Below are 10,798 nucleotides of genomic sequence, written 5' to 3'. Positions count from 1 at the left end.
CGAGCCGGGGGCGGGACCGAGCCGGGGGCGGGGGCGGGGGCTGGCCCGCCGCAGGTCTGCTCAATAAATTGCGAGCTCGGCTGTGCCCAGTCCCTCCACTCAGCGCAAAAATCCGGCACCATGGTCATGATCTTCGGTTACTGGGACATTCGCGGGGTGAGCGCTGGGGCTGCCGGGTTGGGTGGATGGAGGCTCCTGGAGAGAAATCTTGCGTCCTAGGGACCGTGTGTACCAGAGTCCGCTTCAGGGCTTCTGCAGCTCAGTCCTTCCTCGTAGTCTGTCCTCATGGGGCGTGTTCTTGACTCCGCGCGCGCATGCGTGTGTGTGAGCGGGCGGGAGGGGGCGGTGCGGCGGGGGCAGGTGGGCGCGCACGCGGCCGGGGTCCCGGGGCCGCTGAGGCTCCCTGCGCGGGGCGAGCACCAAGCCAGAGCCCCGTCCTGCAGCTGGCGCACGCCGTCCGCCTGCTCCTGGAGTACACGGACTCGCACTACGAGGAGAAGACGTACACGATGGGGGACGGTAACGCAGCCCCGTGCCCTCTGGCTTTGGCCCACCTGCTGCTGATTTGTGACCCAGCAGCCATTGCCTTAGCCACATGCGGCTGGACTCTGTCACCCACCACCACCTGGAGCAGGGCCTGCCCTACCCTAACGCCTTTTAGGGTCCCCAGGCGGGACGGGAGAGGGAGTTGCTGGACGTTGGCGTCAGGAACTGGGATGGGTTCCCCTTAGGGCTGCTCTAAACGTTTTGTAAGCTGACTCACGCAAGTCCCAGAGCCCTGTAAGCCTACACTGTCCCCTGACCTGGAACGTGAGACTCGGTGGTCCAGATTCTACATGCAACTGGAACAGGGGTTTGCCACTGATCTTTGGGGGGTGGGGGGTGTTCCCGGCCCTACCTCCGCCCCAGGCCCAGTGAGGGTGGGCTCTGGGGAGGTTTGTTTCACTCCATCTTCTCCACCACAGCTCCCGACTATGACAGAAGCCAGTGGCTGGATGAAAAATTCAAGCTGGGTCTGGACTTCCCCAATGTAGGTGCAGGGGGTGGGGGCGATGTGGGGGCAAGTGGGAGGGTGTCTACTCCACCTGCTTTCCCAGCTCAGAGGTTTCAGGATTTGCTGCCTTTTGCTCAGCCTCTCAGCTTTCTAGTTCTTGTCACCGCCTGTCCCCCATGCTCTGCGTTCTAGTTCATTCAGTCATTTTACAGTGTACTGATTGAGTGACTACACGAGCCAGACTCTGGAAGTGCCCTTGTTCAAGGCGGGGGGTGGGGGGGTTGCAGGGGAGCCCCTGGCCTACCCACCTGCCCCTGTTGCCCTGCAGCTGCCCTACTTAATTGATGGGGCTCACAAGATCACCCAGAGCAACGCCATCCTTCGCTACATTGCTCGCAAACACAACCTCTGTGAGTGGGGCTGGGTGGGGATGCAGGGGAACAGGTGCCATGCCCCTGGGGATGCCTGGGTGGGATGTGGAGGGTGAGTCTCTTGTTATGTGGGCCTCAGGTGGGGAGACGGAAGAGGAGAAGATTCGTGTGGACATTTTGGAGAATGAGGTTATGGACACCCGCAAATACTTTGCCAGGATCTGCTACAGCCCTGACTTTGTGAGTCTCCTCCCCGTGGGCTGAGATGGACAGGGTGTTTTAAGGAGAGTGGACTCTTTTGTGCCATCTACCTTGGTCTCCTTTGCCATTTGAATCCCAAGGCGAGGCTGATTCTGCAAATCATTCTCTGTACTTTCACCAGAATGACCCTTATAATTTATTTTTGATTTTTTTATTTTTATTTATTTTTATTTACTTTTTTATTTTTTTGACCCATATAATTTAATGCATCAGATGAGTACTGTGACTCAGTATCCAGGGTGGAAATTCAGTTCCTAGACAGTGTGTTTACCTTGTTAGCTCAGCACTGTCTTCCTGACCCCCCCGACCTGAGCACATTTGCCCAGCAGGCGAATATCAGCACAGGGGCAGGCCCAGGGCTTTGTACTCCCTCTCCTTCCTCTCAGTCTCTCAAATTCTACATCTTTCCAGAAACTACTCGAGTGTCCACTCCTAGCTATCACCTGCCAAGTAGAAGGCGATAGACCGTGTCTCCCTAGGCCGTTTCAGTTTCGTGCTTCTTTGCCTCTGCCCGCCATCTGAGTGCAGAGCACTGCTGGGTTCTCACAGACACCTGGGTGTGACCTCTGGGAGGGCGTTTGGAGAGGAGCGGTGGCAGATTCAGGGGCAGTGAGGTGGTGCTCTCTGCCTTCCACAGCCTCTCACAGGTGGGCGGTGGGACCCAGGAGGACTCTGCTGAGCACAGCTTCGCTAAATCATAGCCTGGACAGTGACTCAGCTCTGGTGGGGGGGACACAGCTGCTCACCCCCGGCAGCTGGGGTCATGCAAGGCCCAGGGGAGACCTGCCTGTCTGCCCAGGGGGCCTGTGTCTGAGGTGGTGACGGCTGTTCTGTGTCTCAGGAGAAACTGAAGCCTGAGTACGTGAAGGCAATCCCTGACAAGATGAAGCTCTACTCACAGTTTCTGGGGAAGAGGCCTTGGTTTGCAGGGGAGAAGGTAAGGGGAAGGCTATGGGCGATGGGAGGCCGTCATTTTGCCCAGGTTCAGAGTTAGGTGCTCATTCCTTCTTTGCCTTTCTTTAGCTCACCTACGTGGATTTCCTGGTTTACGACATCCTTGACCTGCACCGCATATTTGAGCCCACTTCCCTGGACACGTTCCCGAACCTGAAGGAGTTCATGGCTCGCTTTGAGGTGATTCTCGACCCTCTTTACTAGTTATGGGTCTCTTGTCTTCTCTCTTTTCTCTAAGGCTTTCTTAGCTTTACAGCTAAAATAAAGAAGAAGTAGGATTTATAGAGGATTTGTTTATGCCAGGACCCATGCTCATATCTTACATATAGTGTGTGAAATTCAGTCTTTACAACATTTCTACACGGCAGAGGAATTATTGCCTGCATACTACAGATTAGAGCAACGAGGCAGAAAGGCTAAGTCATTTGCAGAGTGTGTCAGGGGCAGTGAGGCTGTCCTGGGCTCCCAGGCAGCGGCTGGTTGGGGTGGGCAGCAGTGAGTGGCTTTCCCTTTCCTGGGCCAGTTGGTACACCTTGGGTCTATTTATACTGGGCTCCGCGGCTCAGGATTGTGTGAATGAAGCTGATGTTCAGGGGTGTGTATGGAGCTGGCATTAGTAGAGCAGAGCCATGGTGGGGATGATACTACGTAGGAAGGACACAGATGGCATTTACTCTGCATCTCCAGGCAGCTTGCAGCCACCCGATCCCTGTCGGGGGCCACCCTGAGATCCCCAGGAATGTAGTTGGTCCCGGGTATGCGGGCCTAGGTGGGTGCCCTGTGGAAGGAGACCACCTTGCGTCTTCTGTGGTGGGCACCTTCCTTCCCTCCGTGACCCCCTTCCCTTCTTCTTTTCCATTAGCGAAGCTTCCGTGTCAGAGGCGGGCAGTCCGTTTATTTTAAGTCCTGTTGGCCGATCCAATCTTCCCCTGGGGAGTGAGGCACCGTGCCAGGCACAGTGGGGATGCAAGGGTGAGCCGGGCCTGGGGCCACCATCCTGGGGCTCAGAGCACTTGGAGGGCTAGAGGAGCACCCCGCCGTGTGGTGTGTGTGCTGCCAACTGGGTACTGGAGGAGCACAGCCTGGACCTCACCCGATGTCACTGGCTGGAGGGCTTCGGGTGTGCTTTGTGAGCCATGGGCGGCTTTGAGGCATTTGTCCAGCAGGACTTTCAGCCTGCAGTCTGAGTCTCTTCCCCATTCCTCATCCAGAGATCTGCTTTCTCAGCTGGTCCTTATCAGCCCTGGCTTGGGCTTGGGTGACTGGCCTTGGGGACTGTGCCAGAGCTCCGGGGACTGGCTGGCAGGAGGGACAGAGGACATCCGTGGGCTGCAGTGTGTGGCCTGCTGGATACAGGCAGTCCCAGGATCTTGAGTCCTTTAGAACCCACTGGGCCCTCCGTGTGCTGGGAAGGAGGGCCTCAGACAGCCGTGAGTGTCTTGTGCCCACTGGCTGCAGCAGCGCTGGGGAGGAGGTAGTGGTGCCCATGACATTGGCCTCAGCTACCAGGCCAAGCAGTTGGATCTTCTTCTTTCTGAGGCATAAATAGAGTCTGGCCTGGGCTGGCTTTCATGCTCCCCAGCCTCTCCTCTTTGCTCCAGATTTTGCTGAGTCACTGGGTGAGGTCTGGGCTCTCCTGCAAGCTGTGTGGGCACATTCTGAGCGCCACTGTTCTGCTGGGGTTCCGTGTGTGTCAAACCCTGAGATGCCAGGAGCCTCCCTCTGCACTTGGGGATGTTTGTATGACAGGGAGGGATAGGGCCTCCTGAGAAGGTGGAGGAGGGAGAGGAGGAGGGGGGAGGCAGAAAGAGCTCAGCTCTGGAAAGAGAGCCAGCTGCCCTCCAGCCCTTCCCACCTGCTAGCCTTGGGAGCCTGAGGAGGTCGCTGCAGCCCCTGTGCCTGTTTGCCTTCTGCTGTAGGGAGATAGTAGGACCTGTCTTGTAGGGTGGTTGACGGGGGTCCTTTACCTGTACCGTCATCTCTGGTGGATTGAAAGCACCCAGTGCAGGGACAGTCTCCAGATGTGGTAACTCTTTGAGATGTCGCAGTAGTTAGAGGTTGCTGGAGAGGTGAATTAGGAGATCTGCGGACCCCAGGTTGATTGTCTGTAATCTCAATACCGGATGTCACAAGGAATATTCCTCACCTCAGGTTGCTCAGTAGGGCAGCAGACCTGAAATCTGACATGTCTTTCTCCACCCTCAGGGCTTGAAGAACATACCTGCCTACATGAAGTCCAGCCGCTTCGTCCCAGGCCCTCTGTTTCTAAAGACTGCCATGTGGGGCAACAAGTAGGGGGGGCATAGGAGGAGATGCCAGCAAGGAGCTGGAGCTGTGCTTGTTCCATGTACTAGAACAGGTGTCCTGCTTTTTTGCCCTTTGTTACATTTTTTTTGTCCCCATGAAATACCTGTTGACTCCCTTTTCTCCTTCCCAACCCTATTTTCATCAAAGGCCCTTGACGTCAGCTATCCACTTCAGCAGTTTTCCTCCTGCCCCAGTGTTACCCCTCCTGCGCTAAAGCCAACCAGATCATTCTTCCCTCGGTGGTTGTGCCACTTGCAGGAACTGGCCTGGACTTCTGGCCTGCAGAGCCTGCCCCTGAGCTCCGGAACACTGTCCTGAAGCCTGGTGTGACCTGGTGTGCCCGTGTTGTTCCCCCGGGGTGGTCCCTGCCCAGCCCTGCCTAATCCCCAGTAAAGCCTTGAGCACTATGACCTGGCTTATGTTCTTCCTTTCTGGCCTTTGGATTCAGGACTGACCGTGTTTGGGAACATGAGAGTTCCCTTTTCTGGCGTCTGTTGTACCAGCTCAATGGATCGGGATGTGTGTGTGGTGCCCAGAAAGGGGACACATAGGTTTTTTTTTTTTTTTTTTAAGATTTTATTTATTTATTCATAGAGACACAGAGAGAGAGAGAGAGAGAGAGGGGGGCAGAGACACAGGCAGAGGGAGAAGCAGGCTCCATGCAGAGAGCCTGACGTGGGACTCATCCAGGGTCTCCAGGATCACGCCCTGGGCTGCAGGCGGCGCTAAACCACTGCGCCACCGGGGCTGCCCGGGACACATAGGATTTTAAGGATTCTTGCTCATTTCTACCCTCTTCATACACTGCTGAACCTCAGCCTGGGGTCTTATAGAAATAGGGAGGCCCTTCTGTGCCTGAGTCCCTCCTTAATGCAGCATTCATGGGGTGCCGCCTATAAGCTTGCAGAAAGCATTCTGTGTCGTGGTCTGGGGGCCCTGGGGGCTTAAGGAGTCCACTGCAGAGGACATACTGTCACCCCTTCCTGGGTGCTCTCCCTGCTTTGGCTACCTTTCCTTCATGCTCAGATAACTGTGGAAGGTGAAATGAAATGTAATGACTTCTGTTAAGGGGTTTTCAAAAGCAGCCGGGAGGCTATTAAGGAGATGGACCTAATGCTCATCCTCATTAATGAAACCGTGAACTTTGAACCGGACAAATTGCAACTATTCCAAGAACTCTGCCGAAATACCTGCAACTTTCTTGAATTAAGAAATCTTGTTCAGTATTAGCCTTTGCAAACCAATTATATTCGGCCAAGGTTAGTTTTCTGCCACCAACACCAATCACAATTATTTGTAAACAATACATACAAATCTCTTCTTTTTTAATGATTTATTTATTGTAGAGTGTGTGTGCTTGTGTGCACGAGTGCGTGTGTGAGTTGGGGCAGGGGCAGAGGGGCAGCAGACTCCCTGCTGAGCATGTGTGGTCCCATGACCACAGGGGGTCAATCTCACCACTATGAGATCTTGACCTGAGCCAAAATCAGGAGCTAGATACTCAACCGACTGAGTCACTCAGGCACCCTGATACAAATGTATTTTAAAACCTTTGACTTTTGTTCTCTAGGGGAACACAGTTTGGGTTGCTACCCAAATCTGTGCTCCCTCAGTTACAATTCTGAGACGTGCTTTTGCTTTATTTCAGCTCTGCCAGTGGTCAACGTACATATCTCAATAGAATAAGAAGGGCTAAGAATAAAAAGGAAAGATGTAATCAAAACTAGGAGGGGCGTTAAGTTAAAAGATAAACAGAACAAAAATATTAGATCATAGTAAAATAGATCTAGAACAGGAGTTGGCACATGTTTTCTGTAAGGTGCTAAATAGTGCATAGTTTTGGCTTTGTGGGCCACGTCTCAGTCACAGTTAACCTCAGTTCTTTTGTAGTCTGTTTGCGAGCTCCTTGGAAGTTTCCTGGGTGTAATCTGAGCCCTTTCCCTGTACTAGGAGGGCAGGGAGGGACAGAAGAGGCAGGTCTCTCCAGTTTGGTAGGTGGGAGGTTACCCAAGCATGGGGCTTGTCTTGGGTGGCAGTAAGATGAATAGATCTACACACCCACCTGGCAAATCATAAGTTTATATAGAGGCCTTAACTGGGTTCAGTCATGTGTACTGTCCAGATGGTCTCAACATCACATCACTATCTGAAGACTCTGTCCTTGCGACAGCTTTTGGGAGCAGGGAAGGCAATGGAATGCACCTTCCAGGGACAGGGAATGAGGAAATTCTGATTGCTGGGGTCCAGGTCAGGGGCCAACCAGAGGCCGCATTTTCTGGATGACTGCCCCAACCCTGTGTGAAAGCAGCCATGGGCAATACAGAAATGAGTGAGTGGGGATGTAGTCCAAGAAAACTCAAAAACAGGTGGCTATAGTTTCCAAACTTCTCTATAGAAACAGTTGACTCCTGATCCAGAAGCTTAAATTAGCTATATGGAACTTTAAATGTGAAATTTGAAATAAGAAAGGTGATTACCAGGGCACCTGGCTAGCTTAGTCGGAAGAGAATGTGACTCTGGATATCAGGGTCATGAGTCTAAGCCCCATTTTGGGGGCAGAGTTTAGAAAGAAAAGGAAGGAAAGAAGGAAGGGAGGGATAGAGGGATGGAATGGGGAGGGAGGGAGGAGGAAAGGACAGAGGGGTGATTAGCAAAGAATAGAGGGATGATGTGATAGAGATAATTGCAAACGAAAACAATTTTCTAAACATGTGGCCAAAATCATAAAAGGTAAAATAGTATATTTTAAAGTCTGGGGGTAGAAGTAGTAGAATGTATGTACTTCAAACTGAGGCAACCAAAAAAGATGATCTTCCTGTGACTAGGATCTAGCCGAGGTCCTAAGAAACACAAGATCTTTATTTTTGATAAACCCAAGGGGAGTGCTAGATCCCTGAGGCTCCTTGCCGCAGAAACAGGAAAATGATTTATTAGAGGTATCAGGTTGCTCACGGAATCCCTGAGAGGAGCAGTGAGTTGGCCTTGGAAGCTGGGCGGCCAGGAGGTGTGGCTAACCACATGTGAGAACATTTCAGAGAAAGCCCCACAGCCATTGTGGGGTGCAGACTCCGCAGCTCCTACCCCTGCCACGTGGCACCAGATGCCAATGCCTCTCACCATTGCTGCCTCGAAACCCTGATCCCTTCCACTCCTGTCCTTGCCAGAAAAGGAATTTTCAGAGCCTGCTTCTTTAGTTTTTATTTATTTTAAAAAGAGTTTATTTGTTTATTCATGAGAAACAGAGAGAGGCAGAGACAGAAGCAGGCTGAGCCCAATGTGGGCCTCGATCCCAGGACTCCAGGATCATGCCCTGAGCCAGAGGCAGACGCTCAACCGCTCAACTGCTCGCTGAGCCACCCAGGCATCCCAGAGCCTGATTTTTAGAATTGAAGTCTTGCACTCCTGTGCACAATGACCAGAGCCGGGGTCACAGGCCTGTGCCTCAGCCTCAGGGGGCTGGAAAAACAATTGGATTAATTAGGATTAAGTTCTGCTGGATGTAACTAGATAGTAACAGTGGCTTAAATGGGCAGATGTTTATTTCTCATTGAAAAAAAGACCTGGAGGGATCCCTGGGTGGCGCAGCGGTTTGGCGCCTGCCTTTGGCCCAGGGCGCGATCCTGGAGACCCGGGATCGAATCCCACGTCAGGCTCCCAGTGCATGGAACCTGCTTCTCCCTCTGCCTGTGTCTCTGCCTCTCTCTCTTTCTCTGTGACTATCATAAATAAATAAAAAAATTAAAAAAAAAAAAAAAGACCTGGAGGTAAACACTCGTTAACGTTGGCTTCATGGTAGCTTTTGTGACCTAGTTTAACTTTATGCTCCATCATTCTCAGCATGCGGTGCCCATTCTTTATGTCACCATGGCCCCAAGGGACTGCTAGAGCCCCATCACATCTGCATTCCAAACAGCAAGGGAAAGAACGAGGAATGGGGGTTTCTCTTTTCGTCTTGAGGAAACTTTCTGCAAGTAAAGTAGAACACTTCCATTTATACCTCCTTGGCCAGAATTTAATCAGATTGGAAATGACATCTTTTGCCTGAGAAGTAATGTGCCCGGCAGTCACCGAGGGTTGTGACAGCAGAAACTGGGGAGATGGATCTCAAGAGTGAACTAGCAGTCACGACTTTGGGGAGGTAGGGCTTAAAACATAAGAAATTCCCCACCTCTAGGTAGGTTCCAATGCCTGAGATAAACACCTTCTTCTTCTTTCTTCTTTCTTCTTTCTTTTCTTCTTCTTCTTCTTCCTCTTCCTTCTTCTTCTTCTTTCTTCTTCTTCTTCTTTCTTCTTTCTTCTTCTTCTTTCTTCTTCTTCTTCTTCTTCTTCTTCTTCTTCTTCTTCTTCTTCTTCTTCTTCTTCTTCTTTCTTCTTTTTTTTTTAGATTTTATTCATTTATTCATGAGAGACACAGAGGGAGAGGCAGAGACACAGGCAGAGGGAGAAGCAGGCTCTCCGCGGGGAGCCCTTTGCAGGGACTCCATCCCAGGAACCTGGAATCACACCCTGAGCTGAAGGCAGATGCTCAACCACTGAGCCACCCAGGTGTCCCAGATAAACACTTTCTTTTCCATATGTGCATTTCCAAGCAATAGCCACCACCATAAAATGCTCCTGCCTAACGTAATGCAACCATCCCTGATACAAACAAAAACACATTTACCCTCTTTTACCCCTAACAGGAACAACTCAGGATCATCAAGTACTGCATCCAGTTCCAAGCTGGAGATCTCTGAGAAATGTTCAGACTGATATTTTGAAAATGACGGTCGGAAGTGTAATGCCAATGACCTCCAATTCGCCCTATGTAAAATAGTAAGGGAATGGGAGGCAGGAAAAAGGGAAATGAGATGAGCTCAATAATGTAGTAGAAAGTAACCTGCACTCAGATCTGCAGATAAGCCATTTTGCATTTGTTTATATCTTGCATTTATTTAATTGCCTCATTATTTATATCTTGCATTATTTAATTGCCTAATCTCAACAAAGAAGTTGAGATTCCAAAGAGATGTTGCATAATAAGGCTTTTATACTTGGGTATCAGCAGCCTAGAGGTATTCCTGATTGGCTTTTTCTGTCTCCATCCCTCTGATAACCACACTTCCAGGTTCACTGTCATCCCACTTTGTTAGCCTACATTTTCCTAACTCAGGTGACATGATGAACGAAATCTTTATATTGAAGGCAGATAGATACACAGAGACCAGCCGGCTGCTACGTCATGACTCAAGACCTGGGAAGCAGAGGATAAGAAGGGCCAATCCTTGTGGGTTTCAGAACAACTCTTCCTGTAGTGCTAATTGCTACATTCCTAGTTAACCAGATCTGGCTTTTCCCAACAGACTTCACTTTGTGAGGTAGCCCCAACAATCTCCCAAAAAAGCACAGTTCCATCCAAAACACCCAGAGCCCGCATACCCTGTGTTTCCCACGTTCTTCCCCATTCTCTTCTCATTTGAAACATAATTTTGGAAGGAAGCAGATACGGCTTCAGCCATAGTTTTTTTTTTTTCTTTTTTTAAAAGGTTTTATTTATTTATTTATTTATTTATTTATTTATTTATTCATTCATTCATTCATTCATTCATTCGCAACACACAGAGAAAGGCAGAGACCCAGGCAGAGGGAGAAGCAGATTCCCTGCGGGGAGCCTGATTCTGGACTCGATCCCAGGACCCTGGGATCACGCCCTGAGCCGAAGGCAGAAGCTCAACCACTGAGCCACCTGGGTGCCCCTTCAGTCACAGTTTTTTTTTTTTTTTAAATCTGTTAGTGCAATTTGGAAACATTATACCATAGAAGATGCAATACAGGCCTGTTCTAATTGTCCTTCAGGCCTCTACCAACCGGAACATTACCCTGCTTCCTTTAATCCTATCCTCCACACCACTGAAAACACTCCCTGCTAATA

The 10,798-nt window shown here is 50.7% G+C and overlaps 1 protein-coding gene across 2 annotated transcripts; it reads left to right on the top strand.

The window, feature by feature from the left end:
• LOC112918274 (glutathione S-transferase Mu 1-like) lies at positions 1-5,294 on the top strand. Of its 2 annotated transcripts, XR_012000724.1 has the most exons (9): positions 1-156; positions 444-519; positions 966-1,030; positions 1,323-1,404; positions 1,505-1,605; positions 2,468-2,563; positions 2,650-2,760; positions 4,786-4,939; positions 5,146-5,294. XR_012000724.1 is itself a non-coding variant. In XM_072754388.1 (8 exons), the coding sequence occupies exons 1-8, from the start codon at positions 121-123 to the stop codon at positions 4,873-4,875; spliced, it is 657 nt and encodes a 218-aa protein (XP_072610489.1). In that variant the 5' UTR covers positions 1-120; the 3' UTR covers positions 4,876-5,294. The 2 variants fall into 2 exon arrangements, 1 of the variants encoding a protein (XP_072610489.1); XM_072754388.1 differs by having other exon boundaries at positions 4,786-5,294.
• Positions 5,295-10,798: the final 5,504 nt, after the last annotated feature.

The sequence above is a fragment of the Vulpes vulpes genome, chromosome 3 (genome assembly GCF_048418805.1).
Source record: "Vulpes vulpes isolate BD-2025 chromosome 3, VulVul3, whole genome shotgun sequence".
In the NCBI taxonomy this organism is placed as follows: Eukaryota; Metazoa; Chordata; class Mammalia; order Carnivora; family Canidae; genus Vulpes; species Vulpes vulpes.
This window is presented reverse-complemented; position numbering and strand designations above follow the sequence as displayed.